The sequence below is a fragment of the Helicoverpa armigera genome, chromosome 30 (assembly GCF_030705265.1).
Source record: "Helicoverpa armigera isolate CAAS_96S chromosome 30, ASM3070526v1, whole genome shotgun sequence".
NCBI classification, from domain to species: Eukaryota; Metazoa; Arthropoda; class Insecta; order Lepidoptera; family Noctuidae; genus Helicoverpa; species Helicoverpa armigera.
Window position 1 is genome coordinate 5,099,292 of NC_087149.1, and position 16,856 is coordinate 5,116,147.

At 37.9% G+C, this 16,856-nt stretch overlaps 1 protein-coding gene across 1 annotated transcript in view; it reads left to right on the forward strand.

The window, feature by feature from the left end:
* The first annotated feature begins 120 nt into the window (after window positions 1-120).
* LOC110381567 (unextended protein) overlaps window positions 121-16,856 on the forward strand; it is a 34,322-nt gene continuing 17,586 nt past the window's right edge. Inside the window, exons 1-7 of the mRNA XM_064043003.1 lie at window positions 121-667; window positions 8,778-9,254; window positions 9,822-9,924; window positions 11,094-11,244; window positions 11,581-11,745; window positions 12,483-12,739; window positions 16,510-16,626. Coding sequence (XP_063899073.1) covers window positions 237-667; window positions 8,778-9,254; window positions 9,822-9,924; window positions 11,094-11,244; window positions 11,581-11,745; window positions 12,483-12,739; window positions 16,510-16,626 — 1,701 coding nt within the window. The 5' untranslated portion in view covers window positions 121-236. The remainder of the gene's footprint in view (window positions 668-8,777; window positions 9,255-9,821; window positions 9,925-11,093; window positions 11,245-11,580; window positions 11,746-12,482; window positions 12,740-16,509; window positions 16,627-16,856) is intronic.

Here is a 16,856-nt window from a genome sequence, read left to right on the forward strand (position 1 = left end):
TTATTTAAATACAGTTCAATTATTTTACCGTCTTAATTTATATGAAATACCTAAAAAATAAACACATAAGTGTTCGCTTGTAAATAAAAATTAATATAAACAGGATATGACAACAGTTTTTGGATTACTGCAGTTCCGGCAACAATTGCCCGCCGAACTGTCAAACGGAAACATGTCGCTGTAGCCGTCGACGCGACACGAACCCTTGTTTTCTTTACAATTTTGCACTCGCAAAAATGTCGCAAGTGATGAATTTGGTGCGGACTTGTGGTTTACTAATATACTTATTTTTTAATGTGCACGCCTCCAACAATAGTGTGTCTGAACCACGGATAATATCGTTGAAATTGGACAACAAAAAATGTGATACTGTAAATTGTAAATATTTACTAAATATCAAGGGTGGTGAGTTTCTCGGGCATTTTTCGTGGAGATTAACCCCAGTGGAAGGTTCAAGGGGTGGTGAATGTGACGTCATATACCCCAATTACGAGTTAAAAGAGGTTTTTACCACGCAGTGGCTAACACAATTAGAAATTATTTTGCCTGTGGCGAATACGAAATTGTATTTTTGTGTGTACGAAAATCATGTGAAAAACAGTCCGTTTGGAGGAAAATGGGTGCACCAGGGCGCTGAATTCTACTTGGATGTGAAGAGCGATAATTCGTGAGTAATTTCTTTATAGTTTACTAAAATATATTCGTTTTTTTTTGCGATGTTAACAAAAAGGGTTTATTTTTAATAACTCCTATTGTATTTGAAAATAAATAGACTTCATGAAATACAGGCATATCTTGGTTTTTGTATATTTGTAGGATTTTATTTTCTTGATAATTAATATAGCTTAGTATACCAAAACCAGTTGGCTTCTTTATATTATTAAATACTCAGTACTTAATAAGACATTTGGTTGTATTATAAAAAACTGGATGATAGCAAAATGGGGCAAAACAGATTGTCCAAAAAATTCTCATCATATCTTATAGCATGTATGACTGTCCTCCACTGAATAAAAACCTAAGTAAAACTATAACAGATTTTTTTAAGACATTGAACTTTCTTTCTTGAACTTTTTCATACAAAAAGTTAAAATTGCTACAGATGTTAAATTTTAGGAGAGCAGGTGAACCTAACTTGTGTGTGTAAACATACATGCACATTGCATTTGTATGTACTCTGCAGTACTGAGTACTGACTGAGTCACACAAAGACAATGAGTGTGTACTTATACCTAACCACACTAGATTGAGTCACCCACTTTCTGGAAAAAGAAAACATGTTTCCCTAGAATATAATTTTATTTATTAATTTAATCGGACAACTAAGAGATGCATAATTTTAGTAACAATAACAATATCTTATACCTAATATTAGTATACACACTATCATAGTTTTAAAATAAGTAGCATTTAGCAAAGGAGAGAAGACTTGGACAGCTTCCTCTCGGACTGGCCTCAAGCAGCGATGGATAAAGAAAAGTGGTAGGCTTTTGGGGGAGGCCTTTGCCCAGTAGTGGGACAGCACAGGCTAACTAAAAAAAAGCATTTACCAAGGAAGATCACCAAATACATATTTAATTTCTAGTTGATCATGCCCATAAAATGCTCATCAAGCTGGAATACACATTTTCCACTACAGTATATAAATATTTAACTTCATAAAAAAATTAATAAAGAAAACTAGAATTAAACTAGTCAGATGTTCTGTATTAGTAGATAATCACAGTTATTTTAATCAGTTATGTCTAGCCTACTTTCTAAGGATGGTCAGTCACACTGTTATGACACAATACTGAAAACCGGCACTAATTATTTTGGATAATGTAACTTTATTTAGAACTAGCTGTTACTTGCGGTTTCACCCCCATTCCGAACGAACGACTACCTGTATCTGGAAAAAATATAGACTCAGTTATTTGGGAATAGTCTAGCTTCGTAATAGTGAAAGGATTTTTCAAACTGATCTAGTAGTCTCGGAGCCCCTACAAACAAAAATAACCGTCTTTATTATATTAGTAAGGATAACATGAGTGAAATAACAGCATGGGTTGATCATAAGGTTAAGCAATGCTTAGGGCGGTATATCCATGAATGGGTAAACATCTATATTACATAATATAGCTACTTCCATATTTAAGAAAGGCTCATTCAATTTATAATAATGATTAAAAAAATATATAATAACAATTTCTTCAGGGTGTTCTGCTCCGACAGATGGGCATCCACCATTAGGGTGTTTTTTGAATGCTAGCTGGCGACTGCAATTGCCGATCGCACATGCTTCGATTGCATGAAGTCGGCCGCAGCTACACTACTGGGCCAGCCGTGCCAAGGCCTGCCGGGGCTGCAAGGATTGTTCGAAAGAGTCACCGCGGCCCTTCGTAAGCCTTTTATACATAAATAAAAGGCTTCCGAAGTAACACGATGGATTTATATACAGTAAAAGCACAGATTACTATAATAGTTACTACGTAAAAGTCTGATACTCCCTCACCGCTGCTAACCCACAGCGGGAGGGGTCATTTGATGATTTTTGCCATCGATAAAAACTGCGCTACTGGTTTGTATGTATTTACATAAAACCGTTTTGAAGCGGCAGTAGCACGTGCAGTTGCCCTCAGATAATCGATTGTTTTCATGCAGTCGCAGCATGTGCGATCGACAGTTGGCATTCAAAACATACCTTCAGTTTTCAGGTAGAATAAAAAAAACAAATGACAAGCAAAAAAAGAACCGCCAAAGAAACAAGTTATTTCTACAAGGTTTCAGTTATTTACAAAGTGAACGTTTTACTTGGTTCGTTCGCCTTTTGTTTGCTGAAAGAAACCTTAAAAGTGCAAACTTTTTGCTTCTATTGTCAGATGTTAAACGTTTCTTAAAAAAAAGTTACGTAACCTAGTTTTGTATACTAGCCTAGGCTTTTGGAGTGGACTGTGCTGCGAATAACCGTCTAAGGCCATTTCCATCGCAGCGGGGCTCAGGGCCAAGGCCTGCCGGGGCTGCGGGATTGTTCGCGCTAAACTGACCAGGCAGTAATATAGTCATCATCTCCCGAACCTTTTCCCAACTATGTTGGGGTCGGCTTCCAGTCTAACCAGACGTAGCTGAGTACTAGTGTGCCACATGGAGCGACTGCTAATCTAACCTCCTCAACCCAGTTACCCTGGCAACCCATACCCCTAGGCAAGACTGGTTGCCAGACTTACTGGCTTCTGACTGCCCGTAAGGACTGTCAAATACGTTCAAATGACAGCCGAGACCTACAGTTTACCTTACCCTCCGAAACACGCGGTAATATAGTGCCATTGTATAATATCTAGACTCTTTTGTAGACAGTCGACGACATTTAGGCAAAGTTCAAAGACCAGAGGGGTCGCCATAATATTTGGCAAACACCATAGCTTCTCAATTAACATAGTTTTTATGATATTGTCTGGCGGTACGGACGATAAATTGTTCTGCTGTAACACTAAAATTATGGAGGACTTTGTCTATCTGTTTGTTCGCGAAATATTCGAACTCTACTGAAGGAATTTTGCTGTTTTCGTCAATAAATAAGGAAACACGAGAAAGGTGCCCATTTGAAGATACTTAATACTAAAAGGCTGAAGAGTTTGTTTGAACGCGCTAATCTCAAGATTCTCAATCGGTTTTAGATACTCCATACACGAAGAAAGCTTTACCGACTTTTTAACCGGCTACGCAAAGTCCCACGGTCGGACGTAGGTGAAACGGCTGGCGGAAAGTAGTTTTTTATAACGCGTATTAAATCCAATCAAATTAGAAAAAAATTACAATTTTGGAATTCTATTTTTTGTAATCTAAATAATATATGTACATATTTCCATGCTTACCACTGTTAAATCTCGCACCCCCTGTGCTCTACTCAAAAAAACGTTTCTTTATTTCTTTCCAACATGATTAAAGTCGCAGAAAACAGCAACTATACCCACATCCGACATAATCTGACCTACCAAGGGGGTGAACTTTACCACCCCTCAACCCCCTCCCATGACCTTTATATCACGCATAAGTGCGACCCAGATATTTTAGTCTAAGTAGTTGACAAACTATGGCCTACAAGGTTATTACGTAACGGCCTAAGCCTGGAACTAGCATTGCAGAAATAATGAGAAAAGGTTGTGTCCCGAGTCGGAATATAGGATGGTAAAAACTGTGTAATACTTAAAATATTGCAAATATTTGCATGACCGCCGTTGGGATCGCTTTTCGGATGCAGCTGAGTACCAGTGTGCCACATGGAGCGACTACCTATCTGACCTCCTTAACTAAGCTACCTGGGCAACCTGATACCCCTTGGTGAGACTGCTTTCTTTCTGATTAACACGTAACGACTGATGAAGATGTTCAAATGACAGTTGGGTGGGACGCCCATCTATAAACGGACAGCGCCAAGCGATGCTTATGATTGATCATTCCGCGAATTTAGCCACGAGGAGCAAGTCGAAAATGTACATTTTGAAAATCAATGTAAAAAATAGGAAACCTTTTTTGTTTGTTTACTAAACTACTGAACCGATTTTAAAAATGCTCTTACTATTAGAAAGCTATTCTAGTATATAGGTTTTAGTTTTTCCGAGTACAAGAAGAAGTCCCCCAACAAACAGGTAGGTCCCAATAATTTCCGTGACAAACCAAAACAGCTGACAAACAAACAAACAACACGTGAATGCACTCCAGAAATACACAACAGCACATGTGTTGTGTCAGACACACATGTGTGTCATGTGTTGTGTGTCACTAACACGTGCCCTTTCATAAGCGGTATATTGGCGATATGCCAGTCCTATGATTGGAGTAAGATTTGGTCATTAGGGAACAGACGTTGATGGTTAAAATTGTCGCTAGTACCTAGAAAAACCGCCCAAGTTCCAGTCAGTCAAAAAAACTAGTTTCCTGGATAAACAGTCACTCCTTGTAAAACACTGGTACTCAGCTGAATCCGGTTAGACTGGAAGCCGACCCCAACATAGTTGGGAAAAGGCTCGGAGGATGATGATGATGGATGGATAAGCCTATGTGTTATTCTGACACTGTCAAGTTTTATCCAAATCAATTCAGTGTATTTTACGTGAAACAGAAAATACTTAATATTTAAGTTTCTGCTGAAAAGTTTGTTTCATTGCACGCACTAATCTCTGGAACTAGTGGACCGATTAAAAAAATGCAGTGTCAGATAGCCCATGTATCGTGATACCTAAGATTTTTATCCGGTTGCGCAGTGTAGTTCCCACTGAAAACGAGGAAAACCGCTGTAAAAAGTTAGTATTGTATAACCGAATTTAGTTCAAGTACAAAAGCTTTCAATACGCAATCAAACCACTATTTTATGAATATGGATTCGGAAGGTCAAAGCCATTTGCGTCAGCAGAAAAATAAGATTGGAAAACTATAAAGAGTGTTTCAGAAACTTTTTATTACCGTCTTGTTTTGTCAGATAACTCGGATATAGTCGTAAATGTATTTAAATAGTGGCGAGCCATTTTTTTATCATATCATCTGAGCATAGGAAGTCCACTGCTGAACCCATCATCTGCCTAGCCTTTTCCCAACTATGTTAGGGTCGGCTTCCAGTCTAACCGGATGTAGCTGAGTACCACTGTTTTTTATTCGCTCCATACAACATCCAAATTAGTCTAGTCTGTAGCAAGATAGAGTAAATATCACCTGTACTAAATGTTAGTAACAAGATTTCGTCGTCACACCCCTTTTTTCATCGCCCCAGCGCTGGGCTGCGGCCTCCTCTCACGCAGAGAGGGATTGATCGCTAATAACCACGCTAGCTCAATAAATAACTGTCGGAAAATACTTTCAATTTCAACCACTGAAACCAAAGCAATCCATTCAGAATAGCTATTCGAATCATTCAAAGCATTTCATAATGAAGACGGCATATTTCAGTCTGAAATTTTAATTGTAGAAGCGCACGAAATACACGTATAATACGGTTTTCACTCGGCCGGTGAGTTGGAAAGTAAATCTTGTTAAGGTAAATGTCGATTGAATCGTAACACTATGTAGATACTCATTTCGGTTTTCGTCAAATAACTTTCGTCTTCTGAAATCAGCCATTTAAAGCTTGGCGTAGTAGTAGTAGTAGCTTGGTTTGGTTTGTTCGTATATTTTGACCACCGTGAAGTTACTGAATAGTTTAGCATCATCAGATCGTTTACCTGATAACAATGGGACCATTTAGGAATTACTTGTTACCCTTTAAAGAAGAAAGATTTGTTCAAATTGGTACGAAGTGCTAACAGACATAAAAAATACAAACATCCAAATTGAGAACTTCCTCCTTTTTGCGAAGTCGGTTAAAATGAAACTCTTATACGGGGACGTACCTACTTAGAAAGCGGGGGTGACGGGTAAGAGTTGGAAAGGGGAGTAGTCAGACTTTCTTATGCATGACTACACGTTACGACTTCCAAAGATGCCTACCGAAACACGAAGGATCTCATTATACTCATCCACGGACCTCCTCAACCTTTTGACCATTCGACCCGTTTTTCACGTTACATAGTAAGGATAAATTGGCAAGCCTATGTTTATTTACTATACAACAATATTAATAGACTATGTCGTGTCGCACTGTGTACCTACGTCACGCGATGTTCACGTCATAGTGAATGAGAAACGTATTTTTAAAGCCATTAGCAGATTAAGGTGTAGCCTTTGATATTGTGACGTATGTACTTACTTGCTCATAAAGCTAGGAAGGAATGAAAAAGTCTTCTGCCTTAGCCTTACGTTCATGAAGAGGGATGAGGGATGGCAGGATATCATCATTATCATCATGTTCTAACGTTATATTGGTGGGTCTCGGCTGTCATATAAATAACAAAAACACATAGGAAGTGGTGAAAGGCCGGCGTTTCGGGGGCTCTTTTGTTTTTGACGTTCGAAAAGTGTTTTCGTTTTTGAGTTTGAAAAAAATTTCTTTGACAGTCATTACGGGTAGTCGGACGCCTGGAAGACTGTCAACCAGTTTTACTTATGGTTTTACTTGAAAGTAGTTAAGCAGTTCAGATAAACAAACGCTCCGTGTAATACGCTGGTACTCAGCTGAATGTGGTTAGACAGGAAACCACCCAAAATAGTACTGAAAAAGACTTGGCCATGATGCCAAAGATGATTACAAACACAAAAAAGTTTTTAGTACCGGAGATTGACTCCTAAAACTTTATTATTATACCTACTAATTAAAGAGATACATAATTATTTAATAAATAAACAAAGTACCAAGCCTATGGTATTTGGCAGTATTCCAATTTAGCCGGAATCTGAACAATGGTCTAGTGAGCTATATTGAAAGCTAGACACATAGACGCCTCGGGTTCATTCAGCGGTTCAATGGCTGTCTGACTGTTTATGACAAACATGCACCTTTGGCATCTCCAAAGCCTTTTTATGAATAAAGGAACACCAAGCTTCTGTGTATAAATTATCAAAAATAAAAGGTTGTATGTACGAGTAAACATTACTGTGTTATAGCTGTTTTCTTGCGTCCCGGGGAACTTCTTCCCGTACCCGGATAAAATATGAATAATGAATCTTTCTAAGAGTGAAAGAATGTTTAAATCGGTCTTTTGGGTACAAACAAAGAAACACGGAATGTTTCCTCTTTATTATATTAGTATAGATTTGGAGTCAATACGTTTTCCGTCTTCATTGGTCTCTGTCAGCTATCATAACATCCATTCCCCTAGTGTTCGTGACATCTTACAGGCAATCAATCCATTTTTTCCTTCGTCTTCTTCTGCCTCTCCATCCAACTACATATAGACTTAACACATTTTTTGATGCATACGTTTTGGACACCTTTTCTTACCTCATTTCCATTTTAGGTAACTGTGCTCTAAGAGCAAAACGGGACCCTATTTCTAAGACTTCGCTGTACGGCTGTCACCAGGCTTTTATCTTATGGAAAACGATAGCTATAAAGTTGAAATTTAATGTAACTAATTGACCGTCAATTGCACAAAGGTCCATTAAAATTAGGGCTTCATTAAATCTATTGCTAACACTTTTTTATCTTGTTGACAAAGAGAGAGACAGCAATAGATTTAAAGAAGCTTTAACTTTAATGGACCTTTGTGCAACTGACGGATAGTCAGCTTCTTCATTTAATAAATAAACTTTCAGTAGTAAAGGGCGAGTGCCCTTTTTCTATTTTTACGCCGGCCTCCTTCTCTGCACCTACCTATATGCAAAGAACTATAAAATTAGATCGAGACACGCAACACTTGACTGGCGGTGTTAAAATTGCTTTAGTTTACGACTATGTTCTAAAAACTTCAAATATGACCACATACTACTTACTAAACTTTTAAATAGTCTCACTTCATAAGCAGATGAATGAATTTAATTACTCCTCGCAGAAAATTCAAGAATATTTTTGTGATCGATTTTCTTAGGTGATTTTCAATAAGCTGTATCTTCGAGGAAAAATCTCGTATTGCAAATAGTAGGCTAAAGTATCTTGTTCAGATCTGTTTATAAATATTTTCATAAATCTTTAGTTCTGGAATAACTATAAAGAAACTAACGAAACATAAACAATACAAATCTAACTCATCTTTAGAAAGGTACAATTAAAAATAAGTAAATTACCTATATGCGCTTTCATTAGATGGACCATATGAATAATATATAATTAGGCTACTTTAAGCAAAGGTTTTTAAGTTCAGCCATGCCGCCTCAACCCTTCTCAATCCATATTCCCTGCAAAGTACTAATAAACTTATTTTTGTCCACAGACATGAACAGATCACAGGCCCAACCTTACAAACAGACATACAAACAAACACAGAATGGGCAGACCTAACCCATGACATAGATATAAACCATCTAGAGAAGACACCAACATTAACAAGAGAAGAGAGAGAAGATATAGAAGTATTGTCCAACGAGAAATATGTGCCTTTAAATGATATACAACATGATAAAACTATTACCGACTTCAATGTTGATACAAATGAGAATTCTATTGAAAGACTCAAAAGAGATATCTCAAGTATAGATGGAACTATAGAACCATCTAGAAATGTTGAAGCTATGGAAGCTTTAAGAAAACCAAGGGATGTAACGGTACCTGAAACTGAATTTTTCAGCGTAAAAGCAGATACTTTTATTGTGAATATTGAAGGGTTAAGGATAGAGAATTCGGATAAGGAGCCGAAAATTATTGATGAAAGTATACCCAGTGTGCTGGCTGATTCGAGAGTTACTTTGAGGTAAGTTGTAGTAACTAATAGATAAGTATAGATGTTTTATTTCATCTCACGAAAGCGGGTGAGCCATGCTTGTGTGTGTAAATGTATATGCACATTTTGTTTGTATGACGCGGCGACTCGACCACTACTGAAAGCTCCCGATTTATGCTTACAAATCTCCCGCTTTCGTCAAATAAAACGTCTATAAAAATAGGGTTGCGTCCTGATTGAACTACTTAATTAATACGTCTGCACTAAGTTTTTTCTTTCTTCCAAACTAAATTCACCCTAATCTAATCAGTTGTTTACTGAAAGTGTTCTATGAAATCATCATCATTATCCTCCTACCCGTCGTCTCTGCCCTTCATCCTCACTTCGTCTTCTTTCATACGCCTCGTCTCTAACGTCTTCTCATAAGTCACATTCTTTCCAGCTATAACTGAAAATTCTTTTACATTTATTTACAATTTCAAACCTGTACATTATCTTACATTTTAGTCATTGTTACAACATGATTTATGACATTTACCACCTTAGTTCCTAGCAATTCGGTTGTATTTCCTCTGCAGTATGAGACTGATCTTCCAGATTGTTCGGAGACGGCCTCACCTCAAGGACGGTGATAGCTTTCACTCATGAAGTTCAGCAGTACGGACAGCCCTGCAAGTTTCTGCTCAAAGGAGAATATATGGTGAGTTAAGTCATCATCATCATCAACCGAACATTTTCCCAACTATGTTGAGGTCGGCTTCCAGTCTAACCGGATGTAGCTGAGTACCAGCGCTTTACAAGAAGCGAAGGACTGCCCTATCGGACCTGATCGGTTAGGCTGGTGACAGACTTACTTGCTTCTGACTACCCGTAACGGCTGCCAAGGATGTTCAATGGCAGCCGGGACCCACAGCTTAACGTGCCTTCCGAAGCACGGTCATTGGTGTCCAAGACATACTTAAAAGTGCATACAAACTTAAAAAGATCCATTGGTACTTGCCTTACCTGGAATCGAACCTACGCACTCGTACTTGAGAGGTAGGATCTTTACCCACTAGGCTTCTATGACTTGATAATGGTGCGGGACCTCTCATTAAATTATTATCCTCAGTTCGACAGCATATAAAGGCCGTATGGGCTGGGGTGTATTCACCTAGAAACCAACCTACAATTTGCGAGATTAGTTCCATCACGTTTACGAATAGTCCCACACATCCATTTTGGTTATTAGTTCCCCGAGCGGTATTTAGACGCGCCCTTAAATTACGTCGGCTGACAATTTTAGAATGTTTTACAAGCATTTTTAGCTTCAGTCAAATACAGTTATCCAATGATGGACATCCTTGGTAGTCGTTACGAGTAGTCATTAGTAAACAAGTCTGACACCAGTCTAACAAAGGGGTATCGGGTTGTCCGGGTAACTGGGTTGAGGAGGTCAAATGAGCAGTCGCTCCTTGTGTCACACTGGTACTCAGCTGCATCCGGTTAGACTGGAAGTCGACCCCAACATAGTTGGGAAAAGGCTCTGGAGGTGATGAGTCAAATGCAATAAGGTTGAAATTCGTCATGGTCTGTAAAGGAGGCCTTACACTCCAGGTAGGTTAGGTTAGGTTACGAGGATAATATTTCCCGCAACCGGACAAAAGTATGCTCATGTCTTTTTCCCCCTATTTTAACACGCTTATATTCGCTTTACTTGTAAATCTCAATTTGACCCACTTCCGATCTTCGATTAGGATGAAATTTTGCACACGCTCTGAGTTCTGATGACAATACATGATTAGCTAAGAAACTTCATTATAAATGCAATATTTATGACTAGTTTTGGGGTAATGAATGATTTTTCTTTCTTTTCTTTTCTGTTCGCAGGCTAAGGAAGGATCAGTGAGACCCAAGACAGCTTTATTCGATGTGGTCGCACCAGCTCCTATATCGGACTCCAACCTTTACATTTGTGCCAAAAACCTCAAGTTAGGCGTTGATGATCCCTTCAAAGATGAAGAGAAATATCTTCATCAAGGTAAGTGGATCGAACGTGGATCAAAAATTGCCTATTTTTTATTATGATATGTAAATAAGCTTTAAGTAGTTTCAGTTTCATCAAAGTCCATCCAGTAGCTTTTATGTAAAAGTTCTTATAATTAAAATGTAACTCTATGAACTGGTAAATAAAAAATAGTAATTCGGATTGCATTCGAATTCTAAGAATTTTCGGAGTTAAATATATAAAAAAATACTTTGAGGTATATTATTACCGCGACTGTTAAGATCAGACCTCTCTAGCTATTTAACTTAGGTTATGATGTTTTAATAAAAAAAACCATTTTATATTTGAATTTTCCCCCTTTTCTCTTAGGCACGGAAGCCTACAAGATGTTCGCGTCCCACAACAAGATGTTACCGCTGTGGGTCACTCTGACACTCATCATGACGTGTCTGACCTTTTCGGCGCTATTCTCCGGGCTGAACCTAGGACTCATGTCTTTGGATAGAACGGAGTTGAAGATTATATCTAATACTGGTAAGTGTACAGTCAACTTCAGGTCAGTGGTAACAGTTTTATAGGAAAATCGTATTTATTACTATTGAGTTAAGGTGCATGACAGTTACCACTGATGTGCAGTCTACTGTACTAGAATTATGGTGATTTTTAGTTTTGATTAGATAGTGTCAGTGGTTTCACCCGTATCCTTTAGAAACTGCTCTACACACTTGGATAAAGAGAAGCCTATGCCTACCTATAACTTTTCTTAATAAATGGGTGATCTAAAACTGTTTTTTTTTTCGGATCTGTCTAGGAGTGACTGATATTAGTGCGTTAAAGGAAACATTTTTTTCAGCTTTATAATATAAGCATAGATTCATCATATCCGTTGGATTTTATTTACATACACAAGTAAACATTTTATACAGTTTTAAACACAAAAAAGCTTAATATATTTTTTTCTGTCCTTGTCTAATTCAGAAAGATATTACATACAATAAGAATACAATCCGGCATATTGTTATATTTTACACTAAACAGTTTATCGGATTTTTTAATTGCAAGACCTTTGGAAGATAAACAACAACATCAAGAATTACTTTGAGTTATATTATTACCACAAATGACACACCAAAAAACATTAAAAAAAAATCCATTCAAAGAGCCATCAGTAGCCTTATTCATCATCATCATCTCAGCCATAGTTCGTCCACTGCTGAACATAGGCCTCCCCCTTAGATCTCCACAGACTTATATAAAATGTCCCCTTACAGGCACCGAACAAGAACGCAAATACGCCCGCGCCATAATGCCAGTCCGAGACCACGGGAACTACCTCCTCTGCAGCATACTCCTAGGCAACGTAGCTGTCAATTCCACCTTCACCATACTCCTGGATGAGCTGACTTCTGGACTGTTCGCTGTCATCTTCTCGACGTTAGCTATTGTGCTGTTGGGCGAGATAACCCCTCAGGCTATCTGTTCGAGACATGGCCTCATGGTTGGAGCTAAGAGTATTATGATTACTAAGGTATGTGTTTTTGTTGATTGTCTAATCTACACTGTTATTTTGAGGAAGAAACAATGTTAGTTTGTACCTTAAAGTTTGAAATCAACCGTGTTTCGGAGGGCACAGTATACTGTAGGTCTCGGCTGTCATTTGGACATCTTTGGCAGTCGTTACGGGTAGTCAGAAGCCAGAAAGTCTGACAACCAGTCGAACCTAGGGGTATTGGGTTGCTCGGGTAACTGGGTTGAGGAGGTCAGATAGGCAGTCGCTCCTTATAAAGCACTGGTACTCAGCTGCACGCGGTTAGGTTTGACCGACTTCTGGACTGTTCGCTGTCATCTTCTCGACGTTAGCTATTGTGCTGTTAGGCGAGATAACCCCTCAGGCTATCTGTTCGAGACATGGCCTCATGGTTGGAGCTAAAAGTATTATGATTACTAAGGTATGTTTGGTTAAGATTTTTTTTGTCTATACTAATATAATGAACAGGATTTTTAATTAAAAAAAAAAAAAAAAAAAAACTAAAGGCGAAATTGACAATTTTGAGAAGCTATATTCCTGAGTGGCATGGCTACATTTATCCGAGTACGAGAAGAAGTTTCTCCCGGGATGCGAGTGAAACCGCGGAAAAATAGCTTGTTGGTACTATATAAATTAGAGCGAGTGCAGTGAGAGAGTACATCATCATCATCATCCTACCCTTACCCCAATTTTATTTGGGGTCGGCGCAGCATTTTTTCTCGTACGTGGTTAAAACATAGCCTATGTCACCAAGGGATAGTGTAGCTTCCCAACAGTGAAAGAATTTTTTAAATCGGTACAGTAGCCCCGGACCCTTAAGGGTACAAAAATATATTTTAAACATTTCAGTGATATAAAACAATGTTTTGAACATTCCTCTAGTGGGCTCCTAACGATAACGAATTTACATCTTTAAAAAAATATGTAAAAACGTCACGAGTACTAAATAGCCATAAAAAATTACCACTTTGATTACGCTATTTTACCATGAAACTATATTATACATGGTCAGATAAACGTTTTACATATAAGCGTTTATAAAATGCATTTTGAAATCCGTGTTTCGTAAAGCACAATTAACTGTAGGTCCCGGCTGTCATTTGGCAGTCGTTACGGGTATTCAGAAGCCAGAAAGCCTGACAAGCAGTCTAAGCAAAGGGTATTGGGTCGCCAAGGTAACTGGGTTGAGGAAGTCAGATAGGCAGTCGCTCCTTGTGGCACACTGGTACTATACATATAAATACACTCTTTTGCAAAAAAAACGGGCACCTATGCGAAATCTTAGTTTTAAGGACTTTAGGTGTATTTCAAAGGGTTTTTATGATTGTAGCATGTTTCTAGCATCACAAGAGTTAGCCGAGGATGCGTGAGAGTGTATTCTAAATTTGAATTTTGTACAATTGCTAAGAAATTCGTTACACCTTGTTTTGGACTAATTGTTAGCAGAAAGTTCGTCGGTGTTTTGAAAAGTTTTTGAAGTGATTTTCAGAAAAATGATTATGCAGTTTTAATTAATGATTAATGTACCTACTTTTTTATTATATCAAAACATTTTTGAAAAACTATGTGTATTTGATAAAATTGTCACCTGCTCTAAACGGGCTATACTGATGATTGATGACAATGTTAAGAGTTTCGGTATTTGAGTGTAAAGCGTTGTATTGTTTAGATATTGTACCCACGTGTTTTGAAATATCGCTTTTTCATAAATAAACACTATTTAGAAGAGTATCAGTACCTTTGGCGCGACAAAACCAATTTAAAGTAAGCAGTGCCGATCACAACTCGTCTCCTATCGCACTTTGACATTTAAAAAATACCAAATTTTGCAATAAATGTTATAATTAACCACATGAAAAATGATGAGGAGGGTTAAAGCTATCTAAAAAGTCAAATTATTGCCGCGTTGAAGCTCTCGATAACTCCATAGGTATCGGGTTACTCAACGATGATTTAGCTGAAAGGGAGTCAAGAATTCAAAATTATTGGCCAAACGTATGGTTCTTAAGAAATGAGCAGATAGCCAAATATTGTTATGATTTAAGCAAGAAAGTGCTGTAGATGCCAGGAAATCTCATTGTAGGCAAGTTTATTTAATAAAATGTCCGTGGGATGAAAACACGCTATTTGAACGCTCAGACTCATAGATCTTCAGAGGTCTACGGAGTTTCCCAAGAGACGAGGTTGTTTAAAAATCAGTGATTACGAGACCTTAAGACCTCGTGCTCACAGTCTATGTGCTATTTTCTATATTTTGTAGAATTTCAAGACTTTAAAAAATGTCAAAGTCTGATAGGAGACGAGTTTTGATCGGCACTGCTTACTTTAAATTGGTTTTGTCGCAGCTCAAAGTACTGATACTCTTCTAAATAGTGTTTATTTATGAAAAAGCGATATTTCAAAACACGTGGGTATAATATCTAAACAATAGAACGCTTTACACTAAAATACCGAAACTCTTAACATTGCCATCAACCATCAGTATATCCCATTTCGAGCAGGTGAAAATTTTATCAAATACGCATAGTTTTTCAAAAATGTTTTGATCCAACAAAAAAGTACATTAATCATTAATTAAAACTGCATTATCATTTTTCTGAAAATCACTTCAAAAACTTTTCGAAATACCGACGAACTTTCTGCTAGCAATTAGTCCAAAACAAGGTTTAACCAATTTCTTAGCAATTGTACAAAATTCAAATTTAGAATACACTCTCACGCATGCTCGGCTAACTCTTTTGATGCTAGAAACATACTAAAATCATTAAAACCCTTTGAAATACACGTAAAGTCCTTAAAACTAAGATTTCGCATAGGTGCCCGCTTTTTTTGCAAAAGAGTTTAGTTGGGAAAAGTCTACACAGATGAGATGACTTTGAAATTAGCCAAATCTTTGTTTAAAATAAACATACGTTATATCAAAGGAAAGACGTTTGAACATAAAATAAAACAGAACATCAGTCAATTGTAAACAACATAAAAAACTAAATGTTATTACAGAAATAGATTATTTTGGTCGTCTTATTGCTTGGAAAAACAATCATCTCCCGAGCCTTTTCCCAACTATGTTGGGGTCGGCTTCCAGTCTAACTGGATGCAGCTGAGTACCAGTGTGCCACATAAAGCGACTGCCTATTTGTGCTTCTCAAACTAGATACCTACAAACCCCTTTATAAGACTGTTTGTTAAGCTTTCTGACTTCCCGTAACGTCTGCTGAAGATATTCAAATGACAGCGGGGACCTACCAGTTTATCGTGCCTTCCGAAACTCGAAGGAATTGGTCATGATAAAATGGGCACTACAGCGCCAATCGGGCTTAACCTTGTGATCGATGGTGGTAACTTCTTCCCAAAACGGAATAAAATATAGCCTACATTACTCAAGAATATAATAGCTTTCCAATTATTCAGAAATAGAATAGCTTTCCAAGATTTTTAGGGTTCCGTACCCGTATCTCATAAACCGTGATAGTTAGAGAGTTGAAATTTTCACAGATGATGTATTTTTGTTGCCGCTATAACAACAAATACTGAAAACTAGAATAAAATAATTTTTTTGGAGGGCTCCCACACAAAAGACGTGATTTTTTTTGTCCTTTTTATAAATAATGACACGGAACCCTCCGTGTGCGAGTCCAACTCGCACTTGGCCTTGGGTTTTTTCTAATTGGTTCAGTACATCCGGAGCCTATTCGATACGATACAAACAATCAAATCTGGTCTCTTTAAATATTAATAAGTATAGACTAATATCTTCTTTAATCCCACAGGCAGTAATGGCCCTAACAGCGCCGCTCGCGTTCCCAGTAAGCAAGCTCCTCGACTACTTCCTAGGCGAGGAGATAGGGAGCGTCTACAACCGCGAGAGACTCAAGGAGCTTGTGAAGGTGAGAGAGACTTTGTCTCTTTTTGCGTTCCGTACAAAGAGTGTGAGACAGGTATGTATTGTTCAGAACGGTTGTTAGTGAATGGTAGTGTAGGCGTATTTAGTGGTGTGAATACTGGTAGAGTGAGGTGTGCAGTGAAATTTTTTTGGGGTATCTTGCCGTGGTAGTGTTAAGTTGGGCAATAACAGTGATTTCTAAACAGGGTTTTTATGATTTAAGTCTAAGACTTG